Consider the following 26747-nt stretch of genomic DNA (forward strand, 5'->3'; position numbering starts at 1 on the left):
GTATCCAAGACTATCTAAGCCAACATCCTTTTTGTAGATTCAACAAGGAGCATTTGGCTTGACCTCAAGGAGCGATTCCAACGGAAGATTGCTCCTCGCATCTTCCACATGAAAAGATCGCTCACAACTCTGTCTCAAAATCAAGAATCAGTAAGCATGTATTTTACCAAGTTTAAAACTCTAACTGATGAATTAAACTCATATCGATCTGCTTGCACCTGTGGAAATTGTCGATGTGGAGGAATTCAAGAAGTAGCCGATTTCCTTCAAACATATCGTATCTTATGGTTTTTCTTATGGGACTCAATGAGTCTTATATATGCTCATACTCGAACACAACTACTTCTCATGGAACCTACCCCTTCCATATCCCGTGCCTTTTTCCTTCTTCTTCAAGAAGAACAATAAAGAGCCATTGCTTCTATTTCCCCTACTGTTGTCAATTCTTCAGCCATTGCTCTTGCTGTCTCTGCAAATAATTCCAGAAACACCTCTACAAATAAGCAGCGCAAGGACAAACCGATTTGTACTCATTGTAATATTCTAGGACACATTGTTGATAAATGTTACATTCTAGGACATATTGTTGATAAATGTTACAAAATACATGGATATTCCCCTGAATATAAAACAAGATAGCAACAGAGAATCAACATTAATAATTCAGGCTCCTCTCCCAACAACAGCACAAATTCAGTTTTCACTCAAACTCATGATTCCTCTACCAACCTGAATAACAACATCTCAAACCCAACAGAAGCCTTATTGCAATGCCAAGCCCTCTTAAACCAGCTTTAATCTCAATTTACAACTTCATAAATAGTTTCGCCAATCACATAACAAGTACTCTCTCTAATTCATACTGGGTTGTTGATTCCAGAGCTTCCACCCATATATGTTGTTCTCAAGAGTTTCTCACTGATATTCAACCATACTCTGCATCTATTAGCTTGCCAAATAAAAACACTTATCAAAGTAAAAAACATTGGCACTGTAAAGTTATCTGATACACTTGTTTTGAAAGATGTTCTCTATATGCCTGAATTCTCCTTCAACTTACTTTTTGTAAGTGCAATCACAAAGGGGTTTTCATTCTCTATTCAGTTCTTTATTGACACTTGCATAATTCATGACAAGTATACTTCAAAAAAGATTGGCAGAGCTAAACTTTTCCAAGGACTATACATCCTTGGTCAACCAACCCTTCTTTCATTTGTCTGCACTGTCTCTAAAAATAAAGCAGCCATATGGCACTAACGAATGGGTCATCCCTCTGCCGAGTCTTTAAATTCTTTACATAATTTTTTGTTTTCAAAGTCTTCTATTGCAAGTAATTTGTCTCATTGTACCATATGTCATTTGGCTAAACAAATGAAACTTTCTTTTACTTCTAACACTCTATCTTCAAATGCCTTTAATCTAATTCACATAGATATTTGGAGACCTTTTCCAACAGAAACATATTATGGATACTCTTTCTTTCTTACCATTGTTGATGATGCCACTCATTTCACTTGGGTGTTCATGCTTAGACACAAATTCGATGTTATATCTGTCATACCACAGTTTTTTAAACTTACAGAGACTCAATATGGAAAAACAATCAAGAAAGTGAGATCCGATAATGCGTCTGAAATCAAGCTCATTACCTTCTTTGAACAAAAAGGAGTGATACATCAGTATTCTTGTGTTCAATGCTCGCAGCAGAACTCTGTTGTTGAAAGGAAACATCAGCACATCTTGAATGCAGCTCGTGCTCTCTACTTTCAGTCTCAAGCTCCTCTAAATTTTTGGGAGATTGCATCCTCATTGATGTATATCTGATCAACAGGACTCCTTCTTAACTATTGAAATGGAAATCTCCATTTCAAAAGCTAAACAACTCCGGTCCTAATTATAAATTGTTGAAAGTATTTGGCTGCTTATGTTATGTGTCTTCATTATCGCATAATCAATATAAGTTTCAACCCCGAGCTATCTCATGTCTTTATTGGCTATCCACAACGCATGAAAGCCTACAAATTATATGATATTGAGCACAAAAGAGTCTTTATCTCAAGAGACGTTGTATTCCATGAAATCATCTTTCCTTTCCATAACATTTCCAAAACCCAAATACCAGTTGATCCTTTACCTGGTTTTTCCATATCCAAATCTTTCCATGAATGTAACTCCCATTCTCATGCTACCTTGAGTCCTACCTCGAACATACAAACCAGTTCTATAAGAGATGAAAATACCAGGAGCAATAATTTTGAATCTAATGATTCTCAAAGTCAACAGCCGATGGATACTGATAATATGACAGTCAACCGTGAATTTACCACACCTCAAGATAATCAACCTGACACTATTCCTGATGATAGTGAAGAAGTCATCATTAGAAGATCTACTCGTATAACCAAGCCACCTTCCTACCTATGTTGGATCGGTATGGCAACCCTAGGGGGGAGAGGTGAATATGGTTTAATTAAACTTTTTAACAAATAAAAAGTAAATTCAACTAATTAGATAATTTTTAAATTAAATAAAGAATCTTTGTAAAATTTGTTAAATAACACTATTGATAAAAAGATATAAATGAGAGTATGCAATCAAACTTAACCAACAAAAATATGTAACTAAAATTAAATGCAAAAATAATTAGAAAAGAGTTAGAGAAGAAAACACCGTAATTTTATAGTGGTTCGATTAAACTCAACCTACATCCACTTTCTCAAGCACTTCTTGGGATTTTGATTGAAGATCTTCTTTTGACTCTTTCCACGAATTTGAGCCGAACCGATTCTTGCTCTTTGTTCGGTTTCAAGAGCAAACCCGATCCTTTTCACGGGTTAGGATCCAATCGCTACAATATGTTGAAGTTTTAAATCACACAAAAGAAAACTCTCTAAAAGAGTGAGTATACAATTTGAAGCTCACAAATTTAATCTTCACAATACAATAAGAATTCTCTCAAGAATAAGATAAAAAGAAAGATTGGAAGCTTTAGAGAAAATAACAATATTGACTTTTTCACTTTGTGAGGATTGTAAAGTTTTTGATAATTTTCTTGAAAACTTGGAGAAAATGAAGTATATAAAAAGAGGGGAAAGATAAATTCAAAATCATTTTTGGTCATTGGATGTAAGTAAAAGAAAAATGAATGGTTGAGATTTAAACTCAATTAGTCGTTAGACACAACACAAATAATAACATAATAATATGTCTTTTCACCATCTTTAAAAAAAAACTAGCCGTTAGACACAAAGATAAATTATAATATTAAGGTCATTTTCTTTTTAAATTCATTTTCTTTATAAAAGTCAATAAAACAAAACCAAAAGCCACATTTGTTACTCCTCCATTGCTCCAAATGGCTTTCTCTACTTGGTTCAAATTGAATAGTTGGTCACCACGTCACAATCTCGGGTATTTTTCCGAAGCTTCTTTGAGCAATATTTTCTTCGTTTGAACTTCGATTTGGGTGATTTAAGAGGCGTTAGAATCATTGTACTAAGCTCTACGTTATGGACAATTCAAAATAATAAAATTGTCAATAAAAAAATCAGATTTGTTATCATCAAAATATTAATTAATTAGTTTGAGATTAAAGCCAAAAAAAGTCAACAACCTACAAGCATATCATTGTAGCCTTCTCACCACACATCGCCCACCTACCCAAAAATCCACCGGATATCCCATAAACCAATACTTGACTTATCAAGCCTTGTCTCCTTCATACACACATCCCATCCTCCAAACTTCTATCCAAAAAGAACCTTCCTTTTATCATAAAGCAATTTTATCTCAAGAATGGCGCAAAACCATGGAAACAGAGCTAGAAGTTATGGAGACGAATCGAACGTGGAGTATTGTTCCTCTGCCTAAAGGCAAAAATTTAGTTGGTTGTCGTTGGTTATATAAGATTAAACACACGGTTGATGGTTCTATCGAGAGATAACAAAGCCCGTTTAGTGGCAAAAGGATATACTCAACAAGAATGTCTTGATTTTTTTGAAATCTTCTCACCAAATGCCAAGATGGTCACTGTTAAAACTTTGTTAACCATAGCTATCTCAAAAGAATGGTCATTAGTTCAGCTTGATCTTAATAACTCCTTCTTACATGGAGACTTATTTGAAGAAATTTATATGGACTTGCCATTAGGCTATAAACCGCAACATGAGATTCAAGGGGAGAAACTTATATGTAAACTACACAAATCCATCTATGGATTAAAACAGGCCTCAAGGCAATGGTTTACAAAGTTCTCCACCTTTTTAATCTCTCTTGGTTTTCAACAGTCTAAAGCCGACTATTATTTATTCATCAAAGACAAAGATGACTCTTTTATAGCCCTCCTTGTTTATGTTGATGACATTATCATCACCGATGCAAATGTGCTTCACATACAAGAATTAAAAAGAGATCTTAATAAGAATTCATGCTCAAAGATTTGGGTCCTTTAAGATTCTTTCTTGGCCTTAAATTTGCGAGAAACTCATCTGGACTCTTCATCTCGCAGAGACATTACACCCTTTAGCTCATTGAAGATACATGGCTTCTTGGTGCAAAACCAACTTCTATACCGATGGATCCCACCGCCAAATTAAGTATATATGATGAAGACATTCTTCATGATGCCACTCCATACAGACGACTCATTGGAAGGCTGCTATATCTAACTATATCTCGACCGGATATAACCTTTGTAGTTCATAAATTGAGCCAATTTATGGCCAAACCAACCTTAAGTCACATGAATGCAGTCAATTATTTGGTAAGATATCTCAAAGGTGAATGAATGGAATTCCCATAGCGAAAGCGTGTGAACGCAGTGCAAAAGAAATTCAACTTGAAACACAGAGAAAACATCTAAACATGCTCCTATGAAGGATAAGAAGAAAAGAAAACCAACCTTTGCAGAACCTCCCAAGAAGTCTCGAACCTCCCAAGGAACACTACGAGCAGAACACCATAGAATATAATCTTCCTTGTTATCCTCAAGATAAAAAGAAAAACACAGAGAGTTTGTGGGGCTTCTGTGTTTTGTTTAAAAGGAAAAAATATTTGCAGAGAGAGTTAGTGAAATTGTATATCACCTCCCTTCTATATCTTAACCAAAAGATGTGAAGAGAGATGGAGAGGGAAGTTATCAAAATAATTTCCTCCCTTTCCCATTACGTAGAATAACTCTCTTATAATATAAATTTAAATTATAATATAATATAATATAATATTTTTAAAATTATATAGTATTATAATAATATAATATAATATAATATCTCCCTTAGAATAACTCCCTCTCCCACAAGATTTAGAGCATCAATCCCAACAAAAGGATATCCTGGAAAAGACATCATGTTACCATAAGTGAAAGTCTTCTCTATTAGCGCTTTTGCTGATGTAGATTGGGGTTCCTGCCCAGATACAAGACACTTAGTAACCAGTTTATGTGTCTTTATTGGAAATTCTCTTGTTTCATAGAAGTCTAAAAAGTAATAGACTATCGCAAGATCATCTACGGAAGCTAAATATCGAGCCTTAGCTGTCACTATTGTGAAGTTATATGGCTTCGAAGACTTCTTAATGAGCTACAGATTAAAATTACATATCCAACTCTCATGTTTTGTGATAATCAAGCTGCCATCTACATTGCAAATAATCTCATGTTTCATGAGCGAACCAAACACATCGAGTTGGACTGCCATTTTGTTCGGGATAGAATAGTGGATGGTTCTATAAAGCTCCTGCCAGTATGGTCTTCTAATCAGCTTGCAGATATTTTTACCAAGCCTCTTCAAGCAAATATTCTTTTTTCATTAATAAACAAGATGAGTGTACAAGATATTTTTGTTCCATCTTGAGGGGAGTATTAAACAGCGACAATTTGTTAATTAGTTTGTTAGCGGTTAACTTCTCTTGTAACTAATTATTCTTTCTCATGTGTGTATAAATACCTTTTTACACTTCGTTAATAAAGATGAGAAAGTCATTTATATTTAGTGGCCTTTCTAATAGTCATGAATGGTAACACAATATCTAATTTATAGTTTTTTTATTCTACTAAATGTTTTTATGATTTACTTCAAGATTTCAATTTGAAAAAAAAAAAAAAATAGAAGAATGGAGGAGTTGGAGAATGGATGTGAGAGATTTGAGTTTTGGAGAAAAAAAAAAAGAATCAAACTAGGTTTTGATTTTATTTGATAAATGTTTCGATTAGGATTTTGTGTTGGCATACAAAATTTATAAAATAAATTAACAAGATTTCTTGGTAATTTATTGATTTAAGTAATATATTGAATCTGGAGCAGTCATATGTTAAAAAGTTAACCAGATCATTAGGATACAGAGCAAAGTAAGTTTTCCAAAAAAAGATGAAGACTAATAAGACGTTTTTAAAAATTTATAAATTAAAATAGAACAAGATACAAAGTTTAGGAATCAAAATAAAATTTAAACATGACAAACCCTTTGAACATATTTACAAAGATTAGCAAAATTTTATATTATGTCAATAATAAATATCGATAGATTTCTATCAATATTGATAAAAATTGATAAGTCTATCGACATTTATCTTCGATAGAATATGAAATTTGAGTGTATTTTGTAAATATTCGTTATTCGTTTGGCTAAATTACTCAATGTTTTAAAATAAAAGCTTACAGCATCAAACAATGTTTAATTAGGGTAGAAACGTGTTTGTTGTGAGATTGGTGTATGCGGATTAATTCAAAGCGACGAACTCACAAAATTGATTAATGAATTATTTTATTTGCTTTCAAATTATTAATTTGAATTCAAATGGGCCATTCTTAGTGCATCCTATGCCTTAGCTTGAGGAATACTCAAACCACTATACTTTTTAAAACAATATTTTGAGTTTTGTAAAATAATAATAATAATAATAATTGAAATTTGTCTTAAAAAATATTTTAAAATTTGACTTTTTTTCTTCATATATTTTTAAATTCAAAAGTTGAGACTTTTGATTTTGTTTCATTTGTCTAAATTTTCCCATTGAGAATGGGAGGTGGAAAAAAATTCAAATGATTAAATGTAGTGTATGAATATTTTTGAAATAGTTGTTATCTATTCTTGGTAATTTTGTCTTCTTTATAATGAATGAAAATACACTATTTATTTATTTTTGAATATCCATGGAAGATGTATTATAATGGGAGGTGGTTCTGTTTTGCATCTTTAATCTTTGGGTAAATTGAAAATTTTGGATAAAAGGTTTGTTTGAATTAATCTAAGCAAAAAAATATTTTTTAAGAAATTTATTTTTGTTTAAACTAATTTTTTTAAAAAAATTATTTTGAGTAGCTTTCAAAAACTTTAATTTTTAAATTAAACATTTAAAAATGTAATCCAAAAACATACATAGTTTCATCTCCAACATTTTATTTGTTAGCTAAAAGAAAAAAATAGGATCATGAATGACTTAAAACTGAAATTTAATTTTAAATAAAATCAAAATATTTACCAATACAATAAAATTTAGGGTGATATTAAAAGGCTGTTAATAGATTGATATTTTACAATATTGGTAAATTTTTGGAATGATTTTGTTATTTTAAACAATAAGTACGATCATACATGAATTTAAAAGTCGAGAAAAAGAAGAAAAAAATAGAGTCTGGGAAGAAATTAGAATTGAAAAAGGCACATCTTAAAATTAATAATAAAAATACATAGTTTTTCAATGTATCTTTATCTCTTATATGTAACGCTACATAATTAAATAGTTGTTGCTCGACTTTTTAAATAAACACGCGGTTTATATATAAGTACATTTCTTTTAAGAATTTTGTTACATTAGATGTTGAATTTTTTCTTTCATTTTCCTTTTTGTTTTTAGTCTAAATTGTGATTGATGTCCATTTATATTATAAAATTCATGTTTATAATTATTTTAAAATTTATTATTATTGTATAATTTTGCATGACTTTCCGAGAAGAACATAAAGACGACGACGTTTAGAGTTAAACGCGTCCACAATGTGAGACACCGAACATAGCGTTACATTAAATTACATCTTTAAATGCAAAATTAAACGGAAGAAAAGGATTGATAAGATATTTCCTAGGAAATTCGAAGGTAGCCTCTATATTCTCTGAAATTACACAACTCCCCCATTTCTATTTCTACCCACCCCCTACAATTTATTTATTTATTTTCCAAAACCTACTCTCTCAACTCTCAAGTTCTCAACTGTCAACTCTTCCGTGGATTCATAATTACGCCCTTCAATTTCTTATAAACCCAAAAAGCGGAACACCTTTTCTTTGTTTATTTATAGTTCAACCCCCCCGCTCCCTTTTCTTTTGCTTCATCAATATTTTGGTTTTATTTTTAGAACGATCATTTTTGCCACATTCTAAAATCGCTCAATATTCTACCTCAGAGATTGCAAAACTTCTCATTTCTTTCAATTCTTTGTTCTTCTCTTAGTTTTCTTTTTTTGTGTCTGGATCTTGTATGGGGCAGCAACCATCCAAAGATGAGCTTGTGTATCAACGGGCTAGCAACGGCGATGTTGAAGGGATTAAAGCCCTTGCAGCAGAAGGAGCCGGCCTTGAGGTGATTGGAATTCGAAATTCTTTTCTTTATTTTACTAGTTTCCTCATTGATGATCTTGTTTTCGTGAATCTGTTGTTGGTTATTTGCTTCAGTGGGTTGATAGGGAAGGGAAGACTCCATTGATTGTTTCCTGTACGAAACCAGAGCCTTATAACGTGGCCAAAACGTTACTAGAACTTGGCGCCAATGTCAATGCGTTTGCACCAGGTTTGGTTTGAACTTTTAGGGTTTCAATGAATGTGTAGATTTGGTCAATTAATTGATTTATTGGATATGAATATTATATTTTAATGGATATCAGAATTTGTTATTTTAGATCAGTTTGTTTTTGTACTTTAGTGTTTGTTAGCGCATGTGTTTTGATTTGAATCTGGCTTTATGTTCTATTAGGCCGTAATGGTGGAACGCCGTTGCATCATGCAGCTAAAAGAGGGTTGGAAAATACTGTTAAATTACTTCTTTCTTACAGAGGTTTGTTTTCTTTATCATTTTTAATACAATAACTTGGTCTACGTCCAGTATCTGATAATTGTTTATGTTTGTTGTGATTTAACATCTATTTTTGCTATAAAGAATGCTTATTGTTGTTCAAATTACCAGCAAATACTTCGATAATTAATGATGCTTGCCAAACTGCATTGGAAGTTGCCAGAGCAGCAGGGCACAAGAATGTTGTTCGTGCCATTGAGGTTAGAGAATATGCTTATATACTATCAATGCTCCCTGCATTTAGGCTCAAATATTAATTTGTTTCAACATGTAAATTCTTAATATCAATTGGAGAGAAAAATGACATTAGATGGGTGAAATTTTCTATTCTAGTACATGTTAAATTATCATTAGGCTTGGAGGCTTAAATAAACTTATTGGTTTATGTACATTTTAACACATAAATGTCATCTTAATATATCGGGTTGAGCATAACTTAATTGATTTACAAATTTGCCCTTGACCAAGAGGTCAGAGGTTCGGAGCTTGTCACCTACCATGTCGTTGAATTCAAAAGAAAAATGAAAATACTTCTTCATTGTGTTGAAGCAGTCTCTAAACTATACAACTGGCAACTTCATTTCGATACTATTTCTGTTCTCAAAAGGATGTCTTTTATGATGTTTTGTAGAATCATATTAGTCTCTTCTCTGGTTGGATGCGGGAATTTTATGGGCCGGAGTTTCTTGAAGTACTAGCTCCTCATTTCCTTTCACGGAAAGTGTGAGTATCTTTTCAATGTGATTATGGTCATGTTTATCTTTTCCCCCCTCTTTCAAATAATATTGATACCCTGCATTATATGCTAGTCGTTAAAGGCACCAGCTAATCTCTTCCACTATCTTTTGATATTTGTCCTGTTTTTCTGTAAAGCCATGGATTGTTTTATCAGTACTTTGTATATGATATTGCTTGTACATTAACCATGAAAATTTCTGCAGCTGGATAGTTGTTTTACCTTGTGGTTCTCGAAATCCTATGAAGCCTACCAAGTTGGAGCTTGCCGTATATGCTAGCTTACAGGTACTGGTTATAATATGTCAGTCTTCCATTTCCTTCCTTTGACTGTATTGTGATAGTTGTGATCCAAGTTATATTTCATTATCCCGTCTCTAGAAAATGAATATATGATTTCTGTGAAGATCATACACCCCCACCCTCAACCCCACCACAGAAATAAAGGGAAAAAAAATAGAGAGAGGGAGAGGAGTAGCTTATGTGCGATCTTTATAACTTATATGACTTATATGCATTTTTTCTATTTTATGCCTTTAAAGGATTCATGAACTTCTAGTTATGTCTAATCATTGCGAAAGGTTTCACCAGTCTCTGCTTTCCTGCAAAAATGCTTTATTTTATGTACTCGTTTTGCTTTTGATGGTTGAATCAAATTGATAATTATTTAATAACTGAATCAACTATGGCATATATAGGGGCGTAAAGGAATTTCTTTCTTGGACTGTATAGGTCAGCCTCAATTTGTTTTGAAAATGTGAATGCAACATATTCTTTGTTGAGATTTGGAATAAAATAAAAAATGTTGGTTCCTGGGGATTGTTCTGCAAATCTGTCATCTGCTAAACAAACAAATTTGATAGCTTCTTTGGCATCCTGCTCTAACACAATAGCTTCCTTAGCATCATGCTCTGACCAATGTATTTTATTGTGAATGAGATACTGCTGTTTTATCTATACATTGTACTAGTTATACTGGGGGATTTGTTTATCTTCTAAAATATTAATGGGGATTCGTTTCTCTTTCTAAAAAGTATTAGGGGATTCTATATATCTTGCTCATGTGTAGACTTTTTTATTGAATGGACAGGATGCCCAGCCTCGTCTAGTTATTCCATTGTGGAAATCATATTTAGAGGAACATAGGTTACAGGAATCTGATCCGTCTGTTGTCATTGTCGACAACACTCCAAGTAATTTCTAATTACTAGAAAACACCATTTCACAGTTGTTGACTTCTTCCATTTTATTTATTGACCTTGGCTTCTTGCTCTCAGACCTAACCCCAAGAGGAGGGAGGAGGCGAAGACGGAGTTGCCACACCTCCTGGGAAGCCAGATGTCGATTTCGAAAATCAAAGAGTACGTATGAAGATAAATGCTCATACACTTCTATTTAAAAGTAAATCATTCACACTCCATGTTTGAAAATTCTATAAAAACATAAATTATAATTTTGCGAGTTTGATGTTTCAAATATCAAATGTTTTATATGCCCACTGTTTTTCATCCTACAAATTATTCAGCAGGTGGAATCAATTTTGTTGCTATTATAGTTGAGATGTAGTAAGTAATTTTGTTTAATTTCTGTGGTTTCTGCAGCTGGACGCCTTAGACTCGCACCTGCTAATGAGCACGACAGACAACAACTTCAATGGTTTTGTGATGCTTGCAAAGGGATTCCTCAGCCAAAGGTACCGTGCCTTTTCTTTCTTATTTCTTGAAAGTGACAGAAACATATTTATTAACACATATTGTTCTCAGGCTATCAGTTTTGGAATATCTATATTGTTGTGGTTTAAACTTTCAAGCTAATCTTGAGAAAACTTAACTGGAGGCAAACTTTAACAAATCCATTATCCAAAGGGTTTTTTTTTTTTTATATATTATAATCGAGTATTTTCTTAAATCGAGAATAGTTTTCTAACATCATTTCAATGAGGTCTCGGTATTTCATGCTGTAGTCTTTGACGATACATGCTTATCCGTGGAGGGAAAAACTGCATTTCTTACGTTTTCCTGTCTTCGAAGTATTTTTTTGGCTATGCCTGCATTCCCATTAAAGATAAATGAATGTTGCTTTTGTGGGGCTGATGATAATATCAAGTGCTGTTTTGAAATTTCAGGTGCAATCTACAGCTTCGCATGATTACAAGAGCCCAATCAACATTGCGACGATATCTCCCGGTGCTGAAGATCCGGAGCTCATGATGGCCATAAATGCCTCTATTCAGTCAGCTATGCAGGAAAGAGGACAGCTTCATCATAATCCTCATTCATCGAGTTCTGAAGCAGGTGCCTCCAGTAGCGGCGCATTACCTCAACCTGCTCCTCCTAAAACAAGTTCTAGCAAATGGACAGTGCACGAAGCAAGCCACGATGCTTGTGCAGAAACACCAAATGATCCTGTCCCTGTCATCCAGATCATGCATCCTCCAAATGCAGTTCCCACAGCTCCACCTGTGGTAGCCAATACTTTTGAGGCTAGCACAGGCACAGTTGACTACCCGTTGGTTGATTCTGACTCTGCAAACGTCATACCATCTTCATCAGTTGGGAATGAAGGGAAACAAAGTAACGGCAACTCGACGTGTGTCATATGTTTGGATTCTCCAGTAGAAGGAGCCTGTGTTCCCTGCGGCCATATGGCTGGATGTATGTCTTGTCTAAATGAGATCAAAACCAAGAATTGGGGATGCCCAGTTTGTCGCACCAAGATCAATCAAGTCATAAAGTTGTATGTGGTATGATGAGCCTACAAATCAATTAGCACAATCAGATGAAGTATCGTTGAACTTGGTCCAATATAGTTTGCGTTACATATCTTTACCTATGATACTTACATCATATAAACTTTTGAAGTCACAGATGTAAATTATTTGGATGGAAAGAAGCAGATTGTTTTACAGTTACAACTTCTGCTAAGAAAAAGAAAAAAACGGTAGTAAAATGAGTATTATACTCATAAATTAGGCTCTAGGCGTATGTGTGTATAAATATATTTTGTGTATGAATTTGTTTATTTCAGATTACGAGTTTGTTCATTCGTTGTTTACATCTAGTTTTTAAAGGTGTGCTTTAATATGGTGAAGATGTTATGTTTAAACTTGTGTAGCATCATTTTTTCTCAAATAAGTGAGGAAAGTTTTATTTTTGAGGACATGTGGGTGGAAATTGAAATGGAATCAGTACCATCAAGTAGAAGGTCCTAAATTTAAATTCTGGTAACATCATTTTAGGGAAATGTTTTTCTCTGAACATGTGAGATGAAAAAGTTGACTAATTATCATTAAAGAAGGAATGCTTCTTGTCTTCCTGGACAAAGAGTGAAAAGGAATTGTGAAGTGTTTGATATAATAAAATTTATTAAACTGGTCAACCATTAGAGGTGAATAAGGACTTCTACAGATTTAAAAACTTTGTATTATTTGTGCAAATAAAATAGGTTGTATATGGTAAAGTTTAACAAAAGAAAAAAAAGAACAGTAACGTTGGAAGGCATTGCAACATCTGTTTTCCTGGCACATAGACACATTAGTAAACCCTCAGCCACAAAATTTTCTTTTCTCTTTTTGAAAAATAAAAATACATAAAGTGACGTTTGACAATTTCGTGATTCGTGATAATCCTGTGCCCAATTGGTCCTCAATACGACATCTAACTTAGTGACCCCACCGATACGACGTGTAGTTTCTTACCCCTCCTCTACACACTTCGCCCTTCACTGTTCCTTTCTCGTTGCCTCATCTGGAACGGAATATGCTTCACACCTGTCTTTATTATTTGAATATAGAAAAGCAAAACAATCACAATATGAATATGATATGCATTTATTTATTATTATTATTATTATTGACTTAGGAATTTAAGTAACATATATATATATATTGGAAAAATATTATTTCGAGGGGAGCTATTTCAACCTCGAACTTCTTTGTTTTTCGTATATATAAATAGTAGTTGGACTTGTTATCTGTACTATCTAATTTAATATATAAAGCATTTTCAAAGATTAAATAATAAGGACTTACGAAAGAAGAAACATTTAAAACTCAAGCTTTGTCATTTATGTCTAATAGTCTATTTTTTATTTCGCCTCTCAACTTTCATAACTCAAAGTTAATTAAAATTTAAATTTCAACAAAAAAGTCTACTAAATCATTAAAAATTGATTAATATGTTTCTATTAGATATAAAGTTCAATTTATAACTAATATATCAATTGGTGCATCTATTTATTGGAGGTAAAATATAAAAGTTCATAAACATGTCAAATATGCTGTAAGTTTATTAACCCTTTTGAAGAATTAGTTAGGTAAATACGGTTTTAGTTCATCTATTATGATTTGTTAAGTTTTAGACCTACTGCATTTAAATGTTAAAATATAATTATTGATATTTTTAAATTTAGTAATTATTAGACTTTCTACCAAATTCTTTTAAGATATGAGTCCTTAGATCATTACTATTGATCTTGTCATAATGGGTAAATATTTTACTTATTTTATCATTTTCTTACTATTTCCCTATATACTATCAAATTAAACAAATAACAAAGTACAATAAAAAAAATCAAAATGATATTCTTTTTCAATTAAATAGAAAGAAAAAACAAAATTTTATTATAGCCTAATGTTTCTAAGAGACCGTTTTCTCTAAAGCCGTTAACTAACGTTCGTGAAGTCCACCTCCGTCGCAGTGACGGCGTCGTTTGATTGGTGACCAGAAAAATCCGCCCCTTAGGTTTCAGTGTGTCCGTTGTTTCTTCACGCTATTAAATATCGCTTCATCTCCCTCAATCTTCTCTCCACTTTTCTATTGACTCTCTTTCATATTTTCTCTTCCGATTCTTCATCTTTCTCTTGATCTTCCTCAGCCATGGCTCAAGAACCAGTTCGAGTCCTTGTCACTGGAGCTGCAGGTAACTCTACTATAAAACATTCCATTTCTTTCCTTTTCGGTTCTATTCATGTGCTAAAACTTGATCTGAGATCGTTGTTTGACTTTCAATTGCTTCCGTTCTTGTTTTGTTTCCTTTTTTTTTTTTTTTTTTTTTTTTTGTGTTCCTCCGCTCGAGATCTGTTACTGTTGCTGAGTACATCTAGTTTTTGGTGTTTAGTTTGAGTTTACGATCAGATCTGTTGTTTGTAGTTCATTTCTTAAGTTTATGCTCCGGAATTATAGCTTCTTGGATGTTTTCTTAGTTATGTTTAGTGAGATTTACAGTTGTGAGTGTTCAAAGATTGAGACAATGATGTGGATCTGCACTGTGAATCTGCACTGTGAATCTGCGTAGCTTATGGAAGTGTTTTTACTTGACAAGTAGCACCAGTGCATGTTGATTAGTTCTTGTAAATTCTAGCTTATGTGATCTTGCTTGTACAGTTATTTATTATACTTTAATTTGATAAATTAGGTTTACTGTTCGTTCTTTTAGAGAAGTCAATTACTAGCTTTTTCTTTTTGGTTATATAGTCCTTTATCAAACTTTATTTTGATGGAAGGCGTTTCTTTATAGTGACTAAAAGTTAATTGGATTATTTTGTTGACAGCCTCACTATTTTTGTATGAATAATGCGTTTGCTTCTTGGTTTTCCAGGACAAATCGGATATGCTCTTGTGCCCATGATTGCAAGAGGAGTATTGCTAGGACCTAACCAACCCGTCATCTTGCACATGCTTGATATCCCACCTGCTGCTGAGTCTTTGAATGGCGTAAAGATGGAGTTGGTGGATGCTGCTTTCCCACTCCTTAAAGGTATATAACACAGCAATACTTTTCTAATATCAAACACGAATTCTGTCTATGGTTTCTGGGATTACCTTATCATTTGTGGATGGTTGATACAATGTTTTAGGTGTTGTTGCTACAACCGATGTGGTTGAGGCTTGCACTGGTGTCAATATTGCTATCATGGTTGGTGGATTCCCAAGGAAAGAAGGTATGGAAAGAAAAGATGTGATGTCCAAAAATGTCTCAATTTACAAGGCTCAGGCTTCTGCCCTTGAAAAGCACGCTGCTGCCAACTGTAAGGTAACTGACATAAATTTAATTACATAAAAATCATTTTATAATTTTTCATACTAATGTAATATTAGAGACTTTATCCCGAAAAGTAATGCTTTTTATTTCTTTTGAGTCGTTATGTTCGAAAGATCAGACACTGACTCTTTGTATCCTTGCTCTTTCAGGTCTTGGTTGTTGCTAACCCGGCAAATACTAATGCACTGATCTTGAAGGAGTTTGCTCCTTCCATCCCGGAGAGAAATATTTCTTGCTTGACTAGGTTGGATCACAACAGGGCATTGGGCCAAATTTCAGAGAGATTGAACGTTCAAGTATCAGAAGTTAAGAATGTTATTATTTGGGGTAACCATTCATCAACACAGTACCCTGATGTCAACCATGCTACTGTCAAGTTATCATCTGGGGAAGAGAAATCTGTCCGCGAGCTTGTTGCTGATGATGCATGGTAGAGTTTCTGTAGTATATCTCTATCTCTAAGTTTGAAGAGAAGAATTTTTAATAATAATATATGTTGTTTCTCCATTGAAGGTTGAATGGAGAGTTTATTAGCACCGTTCAACAACGTGGTGCTGCAATCATCAAGGCCAGGAAGCTCTCAAGTGCATTGTCTGCTGCTAGTGCAGCTTGTGATCACATCCGTGATTGGGTGCTTGGAACTCCTGAGGTTGGTGATTTTGCTTAAGTCTTTTCTATTTCGTGTTTTGAAATACTGAATTATGGAGCTCACTTAAACTTAATATCCTTCCAGGGCACCTGGGTTTCCATGGGAGTTTATTCTGATGGATCATACAATGTACCAGCTGGACTGATCTACTCATTCCCTGTTACCTGTCGTGACGGTGAATGGTCAATTGTGCAAGGTATTCGTTTACTTTTTTTCGTTTGATTGATAATTGATTAATGTGGGAAACCATGCTTATGAAAATTGGAAAAAAAAAAAACAGCACAAATAAAAAAGGTGCCAACCAGTTAACTACAATAAAAGGTCTCAAATCTAAAGTGTAAGAAATCCTTGGAAATCATCAACACCCAAGTAGAAGCATTAAACCCGAAAATCCTCTTTCTCAATTATAAGGCTTGATGTTATTCGCTTTTCTCATAACATTCATCCTGATTCTTGTGATATCGTCCTGCCGAGATTCCATCTGATAATTGTAAAGAAAACAGATGGAGATGAAAATCGTCTCTATGTGGAAGTTTTTGGAATTCTTATATGTTGCCAAATTTTATTGGCGTGGATATATTCATGTGATTCACTATATATTTTTCTTTATGCACATAATGTATACTCCATGCCGATTCCCGAGATCTCATCTGTTTCTCTGTGATACCTACCTTTATGGATCCAGGACTTTCGATTGATGAATTCTCTAGGAAGAAACTGGACTTGACTGCTGAGGAGCTGACCGAGGAAAAGGCGTTGGCTTACTCGTGCCTCTCATAAATAGTAAAGTGCCTCTTAATTTACTTTTTGTTGAATCGAATGGCTACAGTTTTGATTGAATAATGCCATTGTTAAGAAGAGGTTATAGGAAGCAGTGAAAACAGGACAATACATCTTCTCTGCTTCCTTTGTGTTTTTATGTATTCCTATTTTGTTGAGGATTTTTCCTTTCCCTTACGGCTTCAGCCGGCAATGAAACCATCAACTGCCTGTGTGATGAGTTTTACATGAAAAACTTTGTTGATTGGATTCTCACGTATGTTATCAACTCACCACAATAATTTCCTCAAATTTGTTTACGCGATATGTTTGTTTATTCTCGAAAATTGTTTGTTTGCAAATTTAAAAGTTAATTTATCTTTTTTAGTAATACCTAAAATTTTAAATTGAAATAAAAACAGTATGTATTATTTGTTGGAGTTTTGTTTCTCATTGTCATTGATATGGGGAACAGTTTCTTATTGGTTTAAATTATCAACAACAATATCAAATTATTAGTTTTACTCTAGAAAAATAGCAAAAATAATCTTAAATTGTTAGAATAACAAAACATAAAAATAATCTTAAATTGTTAGAATAGTCAAACATAAAAATTTAAAAAATAAATAAATGAACTAATTTCTTTAGTCCCTACTCAGTCTGAAAAATATAATTGTTTATCTATAGTTACAATAACATATTCTACATAATTTTTTTCTCCAAAAAACATAAAGATTATTTGATTTGATTTGATTTGATTTTATTCCAAAAAACTTAAATACTTCTCATTCTCACCTGATTGATTTTATTTGCTTGTTCCCTATTTACTTCCTCTTCCTCTTTTCTCTACGAAGAAACATTCGAAAATCATGAATATAGATACGCCTTCCGCAACAATCGCCACCGTCGTCATCATCATCGCTAGAAATCACATGCCCACTTTCTTCACTACCGCTACTAATACACCACCAACTTAATTATTCTCATTCTTCTAATTTCTCTCCATAAAAAATCCATCCTCTTCATTTTTGCTTCTTTTTAATTTTATTATTGCACGAACTTGTAAATTCATCGAAATCGAATAAAAAAATATTATATATTAACCCTAGATTTCATCTCTCTTTATCTCAATTTCGCTTTTTTTACTATATCATTACTCCTTATAATCATATTAAATTAGATAATAAGAAATTCTATCTCAAAACTATGTATTAATAAATATTTGATATTATGTATTATTTAATAAAATTTTCATAAATAGTTTAAAATATAAAGATTGTGAAACGGTTGAATTTATCTTTGTCATTATTTTAGATTATGATCTAAAATTTGAATCCAAATCGTTATTAAAAATATCAATTATGAATTATACAAATAAATTGTTAATTAATTGATTTCAATAGCAATAATCCAAAAATCTAGTAGAAATTATAGTCATATTTTTAGAAGATGTTGGTGCAATCTTCCCAACATGAAAATAACATATTTAGTTAAGATTTAACAAAGTTGAACATTGTTTCCAAATTTGTATTCATGAATACGTGATTGTTCACACGAGATTTCGAAGAAACATATTTCGTGAAATTGAACTTTGTTATATTGATGAATATTGTGAATACAATCTCTAGTATTTACTCATTCGATGATTTCTCTCGAATACAAGTTAAAAATCTCGAATACAAGTTAAAAATTTAGAATTTCTTGATCTTCGGTCTTTAGGATGTTGTAGTTGCCAGTCTATTTGAGCTTCAGTCTTCTGGAATTCAAGAAAAATTGGATCTTTCATGTCTTCAATCTTTAAGAAGTTGATGATCTCGAAGTTGATAAGAACTTGTACGTCTTGAGAGCTTTATAGAAGTTTGAATCTTCAATTTTTTAGAGCTTCAGTACTTCAGAGCTTCAATTCTTCATTCAACCAAAGACCTCTCAAATGAATAACAAATGTCTCTATTTATAGAGAAAATTTGTGGGCTAGGTGGGCTTGGGTCCATTTGCTTGTTGGGCTTGGGCTTGGACCAATTTGCTTGTTTGCCCTGAGAAAATTATTAGTTTTCCTATTGAGTAGTTACCTTGCCGGTGTCCTATGGGATCACCACCTTTATGTGCATCCTTCGAGATCACAAGACTGATATGTGCATCCTTCGGGAGCACTAGACTGATATGTGTTTCTGCAGAACACTAGACTGATTATGCATCCTTCGGGACGTTAGACTGATTGCGTATATTCTACTGGATCACAAGACTGTGACTGTGCAGGGTAATCCATAGGGAGCTAATAGTTTATTTTTCCCTAACGAGACCAGTAGCGAGTCTCTTACTGAGTATGTTTATACTCACCCCTTTATGTTTAATTTTTCAGGCAAAGGTAACAAGGGAGGCAGACCGACGAGGGGCAGGAAGGAAGCGTGATTGCCAAAGGGGACATTTTAATTTGCTTCAGCTTAATGTTTTCTTTCTCGTGTTTTGTTTTAGTACTTGAAACTGTTTAGAAAATTTTATAGTTTAAGTGCATTCACGAATTGATGGTTGGTTAACCTTTCTTGGAAGTTTTGGTTATTTTAAACAGGACCCATATATAAATTTTTGCTTTCTTTGAGTCTTTGAAATTAATTGAAATTGAGATTTTTGTGTAAACTGGTATTTGTTTGAAATCAACGATTTCGACTTACTTAGAAAAGTTGGGTCGTTACAAGAACTCTATAAAAGAATGTTTCAAAACAAAAAATTATTTAATAACGACAAATTTTTAACATCAAAATATTTTAAATAAATATGTGTACATGTTGTTGGAATTTTTTGTCCTAAAACTCGTAGTTTGTAATCATATTTTGTTCAATAAAGTTGTTATTGAGAAATTAAATATTATAATCTTAAATCCAATAAATCAAGTTCCAAGGCTATTTTTGAATAAACTTGAACTTTATGTGTAAACATAAACGTGGATCAAGTTCGAGTATATAACCTAAATAGTCTATAGTATATGAATAATGGTGTGACGCCTTATTTAGAGAAACTATGGATGCGACCCACTTTGTAGTACCCGCTTTGGGGTACAAGATGGAATTTACTCCTACCCGCTTTGGGGTTAGTAGATAGGTTGTTCTCTTAAGCACTGAATCCAAGTCTTGAACAATGGGCCCCATCCTCTCATTGGCCCGAGAGGGATTAGGTTTATAGGTTGAACCTTAAACCAATTGTTCAATAGTGAATTAGTGGGATGTAAAGAGCAAGATGTAATCTTGGGGGTAAAACGGTATATTGACCCATCCAAGATTACGAGCAACCTGTGAAGGATTAACTTACTAATTATGGTTTTATCAAATGGACACAAATATATCTATAGTGAGAGGAGTGTAACTACGGGACTTTAGTGGAATGACCCGTTAGTTAACGAATGTTGATTAACTCGTTCTAAAAGTGTTTAGCTAGTTAATCTTGAATCATTGGAGCCCATGATCTATAGGTCCATTAGGTTCCTCTACTAGCTCATATGGATTAAACTTAGAACAATGTGATGAAATAAGTCGAATGGTTCGAATTGGGAGAAGAAAGAGAAACCGACAAATATAATGATATAGTCGTCGGTATTCTAATTAGAAATAGAGCTTTATGTTTTACATACTATAAGTATGAATGCAGATTCATACTAAGAAGCTGGGAATTGATGGAATTGGTCAAAATTTGTAAAAAGTCAAAATGTTGACTTTTGACTTAGAAAAGTCAAAGTTTGACTTTTGACTTTAAATATCTAATGACCATTTTACCGTTGGACTAAGTGGAAAAATCCAACATTTTGTTGAATAATCCCACTAAATCTTAGTGGGATATGTGGTTATATGGGATGTAGACACCTATCTCACTAAGTTCCACTAATTGTTAGTGGAACATTAGGTGTTGAGATTTGACAAATTAATTAGATGCAAATGGTTGAAAACTTTTGCCTTTTTTATCATTCTCCAATATCTCAACCAAGAAAAAGAAAAAACTTCTACCTTCCAATCTCCTTTTATCTCCATTACTTTCTACACCAAATTGGGTCCCACAACCTGGTTCTTTGTCTAGAGGATAGTAGTTGACTACTAGTGGTGGTCTCGGTTTGAATTAGTAAGGAGATACCGAAGATTTTTGAAAGCTTCAAAGGTAATATTTCCTAAAACCTCAATTTGATTAGTTTAGTGTTACATGTTAATGGTGGCAATTAGGGTAGAAATTCGATTCTTTTTCCGCTGTGCATGTCTTAGTTCTATCATGTTGATGATAATATGTGTTTGGGGGAAGGATTATGTGGGTAGTATTATGATAAAATGTGTTTGGAGGAAGGGTTATGATAGTAGTGTTACAATATTTTTTTTCTAATATATGTAATGTAGATTCAATACACAAATTTATTTTATTAAATAATCATACTTTTCTTAAAATCATTTGGCCTTAATTTTCTTAATTACAACGTTGTAAATTCGACCACTCTGTAGACGTCTTCGACTAGTCATTCGCATATTCCATTCCGTCATTTGCATATTCCATTCCATTACTTTTTATGTTGTAATAGCTTGTTTTAATCGTTGTCCGTTATTTTAATATCAAAATAAATTGTATGCAATAATAAAAACATATTATTTAGTTTAAAAAACTAACTAAAGTCGTTATTATTATTAAATGCAAAATTAAGAAAAAGAATTCAAAAGCATAGATAAAAAAAATCAAAACAACATGTACCCATTAATTACAACAAATAAAACCTACATCCATCATGTTTGGTTCAAATTGAAATCTTAAACTAAAATTCAAATTTCCAATTTTTTTCAAGCATTCAAACAAACAAATCATGGAGATCATCTCAAATCCACTAGGGTAAAGCATCATAAAAAGAGACATGAAACCTTTGTCATATTTGTACAATTTATGAAGGACATGAAACAACATTGGAACATCTTCGAGAATTATGCAACAAAGAACAAACTGTCCAATCACCATTGTAGTCAGAATTCAAGGAAAGATATGAAAAAAAGAGCTAGCCCAATTAATGATCATAATTTTATTTCAACACACAAGAAAGAAAAAGAATGAGATCATAATCTAATTTTCAATTAAAAAATAGTATGTAATTTTAATTCTTTCAATTAGTACAATTACAAGTTATACAATCTTATAACATGTAAATCCAATCTTCACATCAAGTTCTAACAGAAATTCCAAATCTCCTTACATATTTGGTTCAATTTTAAAATGAGAGGCAACCAATTTATTAACCAAAGCAAGTGCATTACTTGTAATACAACCAACTTTCATCACTGATTCCATAGCAAATCCACTACTTTTTCCCTTTCACCTTCAAATCCTCCGATGCAAGTATCTTCATCCGTCAGTGCAGCTCTGACCTGCCGTTAGATTCCCTATTTGTGCATCAAAATTTCTCTACCTGTAAAGTTCATCAATTTCAGCTTCAAACACCTCCACACATTTTGTCCTGTTGTTCGTCAACCTCCCTAGGAGTCCTGCCACTTTTTTTGCCTCTGCTATCGTACCAACATCCCTGCTTGAGCCCATTTTGTGGGGTTGAGCTTGGCGGTGCTTTCAGAGATCTTGGTGCTATGTTCCTTGGACGAAGCAGCTTAGCCATGGGAGAAGGAAGAAGAGGGGAACGAAAATGAAGGGAGAGGGCACGGCGGTGCTTGCAGAGATCTTGGTGTCGTGTTACTTTGGCGGAGTGGGTTAGCCATGGGAGAAGGAAGAAGAGAGGAACGAAAACAAAGGGAGAGGGAAGGAGAGAGGGAATTACGGGAAGGAGTATGGAGAGGATTACACGGGTTAAGGAAGAAACTGTGAGGGTGTCATGATGTAAATCGGGAGTTATGGAAACCTTAAAACTAAGTTTCCATAACTTGGGTCCCAAACAAGTGTTAGGGTTATTATAACTCAAGCCGACAGTGATTATATGAGGCCCAAACACACCTTAAAAGTTTAGACCGAGCCTAGTAATCTCGTATGATGGTTGATGTGTACAATACTAGAACATCCTCACACTTGGCCCAAATATATTCAAAAGTATTTGGTTTTTCAAATAAAAAATGAAAATAGATTTTGAATCTAAAAGGGATGAAGAAAACTTCTAAAACTCCAATATAAATAGACTAAGAGAAAAGGTAAACTTGCTCTACCTCTTATGCCAGAGACTGACTAAAGTATGGGAGGTTATGTGACAAGCACCACATTAGTGTTTTTTTTTTTTTTTTTGTTTTTTTGCAGCTCGTCTTTCTTCTCTAAAGATTAGAAATAATTTACCATCGAAGGAACATGAAGATGAAATGAGTGCACATGTCTCGATTTTACCATTAATACTATTAATTAATCATAATATCAGTTATCATTATCTACCAAAGGAGAAAAAAACTATTGCATGTCATCATTAGATTCATGACCCGATTAAAATAGTTTTGCTAAAGGTGGAATTAGAAAAAGAAAAAGAAATACAAAGAAATTTCTTCTTCTTCTTTTTTTTTTCCACTTGGAAAAGAATATATATATTTTTTTCATTTAAAAAAACAATGAATGATAAGTGGCACAAAAAGTAATAGGTAAACAAATGCCTAGCATCATTTACAACATAATGGACATAAATACATGCATAGATAGTTGGATGTGTAAAAATGAACTAATTTTGTGAAATGGTGTTGTAAATAATTATGATGCCAACAATATAATGTGTATTAGTGTTAGCCTTTTCAAATTCATATAACCACTTATAAAGGAAATAGGTATTTTGAATGTCCTTTAAAATAATTTTAAAGTTTAATGGTTGTTTAGTATGAAACTTTTCAAAAAATAGATTTCTGTATACATATAAACTTGATTTAAAAAAAAAAGGAACTAGACATAATTATATGTGAGAAAAAAAAAAACATTGAAAAAACATCATTAGATTCATGATCTAATTCATATATTTTTGCCAAAGGTATAATTAGAAAAGGGGGAAAAAATATAAAGAATTTTTGTTTTTTTATAATTTCTTTCACTTGAAAAAGAATATACAAATTCCAATCCAAAGCCGCAAATAAATCTCAAATTCATTCTTTTTTCTCTCTTCATCACTCATTTACGACTACCTCTTTCAGATTCACACAATAATCTCCAAATTTCTCTCAATTTTTCTTTCGATTTTTTCATAATTTTCCCCTCAATAATTCTCTCCACAATCCAGATATCCAAATAATCTTCATCCTTTAGTGAATTATTCTCTGAATAATTAGAGGCGTTGATTTTATCAACTAAAATGAGGAAAACATTTGAATTTCCATTGATATGGGAATAGTTCCAAAGATCTTCAAAATTCTGGCAATTCAGAAATTTCTCCAGCTTTGACAAAAACATTGTACCAAAATTCCATGTCATCATCAACAACACATTGACCGTGTAATCTCTTATCCGAATCTGTTTCCATCATATCCATGGACACCGGTGGGAATTCCTCCATTTTCTCTTCACTATCATAATTCGAATTTGAACTCGAATCTGAATTGGAATTGGAATTCGTCATCGAATTATCGACCACCTCGGACCAAAAGCTCTCGTCAATTGGCGGCATGGCGTCCTCGGCCGTGTAGCTGTAGTACTCATTTTCAGTTATGTAAGTATGATCTGTGAGTGATGAAGAGATCTCACAACTTGAAGATTGTTGTGAAGAAGGGGACATTGTTGTTGAGGAATAATTGGGAACTTGGGTTTGATTTGTACTATCAATAATAATGGATGAAGAAGAATTTGATGGTTTTATTTGTTTTTTTCTTTTGTTTTCAGATAATTTTGCAGCTGTTGCTTTTTTAATTACATTTTTTTCCAGCCTTTTCTTCAAGTGTGTGTGCCAAACATTCTTGATTTCATTGTCAGTTCGACCCGGCAACTTGGCTGCTATTGCTGACCATCTAATAGTAACAAAAAGGGAAATAAAAAGTTAAACCCAATTTATTCATAACGAAAACAAAAAAAATTCAAACATATAATATCTAGCTAGAAATGAATAACATTGTTTTGGTCGAGAATATATCCTTTTCGTAACATGGAGAGGAATAATTGAATTTAGTACTTCTTAGTTGGTATGCTTTATATTATGGAAGTTATACTATTTAAAATAATTGAAAATCTAAAAGTTGATGAGATTTATAGTAAATTTTATTTTCTAACCTAATTTTTATAGATAAGAGAATTTATAGTACGAAGATTTGAAAGTCATTCGATGCAAGGAGAAGAACCTAAAAGAAAAAAATGAAGATCGAGAGAAAGATTTACCTATTGCCAAGCAATTCGTGTAGGTTAATAATGGCATCTTCTTCTTCTTTGGTGAAGTTGCCTCTCTTAATATCAGGTCTCAAATAATTTGTCCAACGAAGTCTGCAGCTTTTTCCACATCTTAAAAGACCTAAACACGATAAATTACAAAAGCAAAAGGTTAGGAAGAGAAAAAGATGCAAATTAAGTTTAAAAAATCCGAACTTTATTCTTTTCCAAAATTGGATGAAATTAGTAAATCGGTTTTTCTGGGTTTAAGTTTTTCTGTGTAGATATTTAAAAATAAATTAAATAAAAGAAAATCAAATAAAAATGGAACCTTTTTAATGACAAATGAGTTGTAATAATAAGAAAAACTCACCAGCTTGTTTAGGAAGAGCTCGCCAATTGCTATGGCCATGATTTTGAATAAAATTGGTTAAAATTCTGTCTTCTTCAGGAGACCAAGGACCTTTCTTCAACCCCATTTTCTCACAGCAAGGAGCTCTCCCCATTATTATTGTTATTATTGATTTTCAATTCAATAATAATTAATAATCACTAAAATCTTCTTCTTCTTCTTCTTCTTCTTCTTCTTCTTCTTTTTCTTCTTCTTCTTCTTCTTTTTCTTCTTCTTCTTCTTCTTCTTCTTCTTCTTCTTGTTTATGGTTCTTGTTCAAGTATACTAAAATTTCTCTCTCTTTTTGTTTTTCCTTTCCCTTTTTAGGCTCTGAAATGGAGTCTGAACTGAGAATGACTCAAGGAGATTCAAAGAAAATGAATTCAGATTGGTATTTATAGAGGAAATTGGATCTTCATATAAATTCAAAAGTTTGTGCTTTGAATAAATATATAGAATAATAGTAATAGTCTAAGTCGACAAAAACAGCTACGTTCAAATGGAGGATTGGGGTAATTTCCAGGAAGGAGAGTTTTAGATATAGAAAATGGGCCAATCCTAGCCACCAAAATTAAGGATTTCTTTATTCTTTGTTGTTATTGTTATTAGTTTAATAAAAAGTAGAAATAGTGGGGTTTTGGTTTCTTTGGTATTCTCCTCATTTTATTTTACTTTTTAAATCTCTTATCTTTTATTTACTAATTCTCTGCTTTTAGGAGAGTAGTTAAAAATATCTTATTATAATTGATGGGAGAATTTTGGATGTTGTTAATTAATGGCTTGAGGTTTGACGTAAGATGAAGGATTGGTTGAGAAGTGGATAATAATAATAATAA

At 32.8% G+C, this 26747-nt stretch overlaps 3 protein-coding genes and 1 long non-coding RNA gene across 4 annotated transcripts; 3 read left to right on the top strand and 1 right to left on the bottom strand.

Annotated features, from left to right (window-relative positions):
- Positions 1-8237: 8237 nt before the first annotated feature.
- On the top strand, positions 8238-12889 carry LOC101204634 (putative E3 ubiquitin-protein ligase XBAT34). Its single transcript, XM_004147099.3, has 10 exons — positions 8238-8575; positions 8668-8782; positions 8966-9046; positions 9176-9264; positions 9696-9787; positions 10006-10087; positions 10890-10992; positions 11077-11160; positions 11401-11492; positions 11925-12889. Exons 1-10 carry the CDS (start codon positions 8474-8476, stop codon positions 12546-12548), a joined length of 1464 nt encoding a protein of 487 aa, XP_004147147.1. The 5' UTR covers positions 8238-8473; the 3' UTR covers positions 12549-12889.
- Positions 12890-14520: 1631 nt separating this feature from the next.
- LOC101204387 (malate dehydrogenase, cytoplasmic) lies at positions 14521-17569 on the top strand. The gene is made up of 7 exons (XM_004147098.3): positions 14521-14719; positions 15398-15556; positions 15657-15832; positions 15991-16271; positions 16355-16490; positions 16575-16686; positions 17176-17569. The coding sequence occupies exons 1-7, from the start codon at positions 14677-14679 to the stop codon at positions 17268-17270; spliced, it is 1002 nt and encodes a 333-aa protein (XP_004147146.1). The 5' UTR covers positions 14521-14676; the 3' UTR covers positions 17271-17569.
- A 1116-nt stretch (positions 17570-18685) lies between these two features.
- On the top strand, positions 18686-19845 carry LOC116402082. Its single transcript, XR_004214469.1, has 2 exons — positions 18686-19506; positions 19609-19845. It is a non-coding gene; the product is annotated as an uncharacterized LOC116402082 (long non-coding RNA).
- Positions 19846-24228: 4383 nt separating this feature from the next.
- LOC101204148 (transcription factor MYB14) lies at positions 24229-26324 on the bottom strand. Its single transcript, XM_004147097.3, has 3 exons — positions 25894-26324; positions 25533-25662; positions 24229-25168 (listed from the first exon to the last, which is right to left on the bottom strand). Exons 1-3 carry the CDS (start codon positions 26024-26026, stop codon positions 24571-24573), a joined length of 861 nt encoding a protein of 286 aa, XP_004147145.1. The 5' UTR covers positions 26027-26324; the 3' UTR covers positions 24229-24570.
- Between the last annotated feature and the right edge of the window lie 423 nt (positions 26325-26747).

The sequence above is a fragment of the Cucumis sativus genome, chromosome 2 (assembly GCF_000004075.3).
Source record: "Cucumis sativus cultivar 9930 chromosome 2, Cucumber_9930_V3, whole genome shotgun sequence".
In the NCBI taxonomy this organism is placed as follows: Eukaryota; Viridiplantae; Streptophyta; class Magnoliopsida; order Cucurbitales; family Cucurbitaceae; genus Cucumis; species Cucumis sativus.

Excerpts from the sequence above, each read along its gene's own strand:
- LOC101204148 (XM_004147097.3), bottom strand. The coding sequence starts at position 26,026 with ATGGGGAGAGCTCCTTGCTGTGAGAAAATGGGGTTGAAGAAAGGTCCT. Across the intron at positions 25,663-25,893 it reads AGCTCTTCCTAAACAAGCTG|GTCTTTTAAGATGTGGAAAA; the intron begins GTGAGTTTTTCT and ends TATCGTGTTTAG. Across the intron at positions 25,169-25,532 it reads CACGAATTGCTTGGCAATAG|ATGGTCAGCAATAGCAGCCA; the intron begins GTAAATCTTTCT and ends TGTTACTATTAG.
- LOC101204634 (XM_004147099.3), top strand. The coding sequence starts at position 8,474 with ATGGGGCAGCAACCATCCAAAGATGAGCTTGTGTATCAACGGGCTAGC. Across the intron at positions 9,788-10,005 it reads CATTTCCTTTCACGGAAAGT|CTGGATAGTTGTTTTACCTT; the intron begins GTGAGTATCTTT and ends AAATTTCTGCAG. Across the intron at positions 10,993-11,076 it reads CATTGTCGACAACACTCCAA|ACCTAACCCCAAGAGGAGGG; the intron begins GTAATTTCTAAT and ends TCTTGCTCTCAG.
- LOC101204387 (XM_004147098.3), top strand. The coding sequence starts at position 14,677 with ATGGCTCAAGAACCAGTTCGAGTCCTTGTCACTGGAGCTGCAG. Across the intron at positions 15,557-15,656 it reads TGCTTTCCCACTCCTTAAAG|GTGTTGTTGCTACAACCGAT; the intron begins GTATATAACACA and ends ACAATGTTTTAG. Across the intron at positions 16,272-16,354 it reads CTTGTTGCTGATGATGCATG|GTTGAATGGAGAGTTTATTA; the intron begins GTAGAGTTTCTG and ends TCTCCATTGAAG.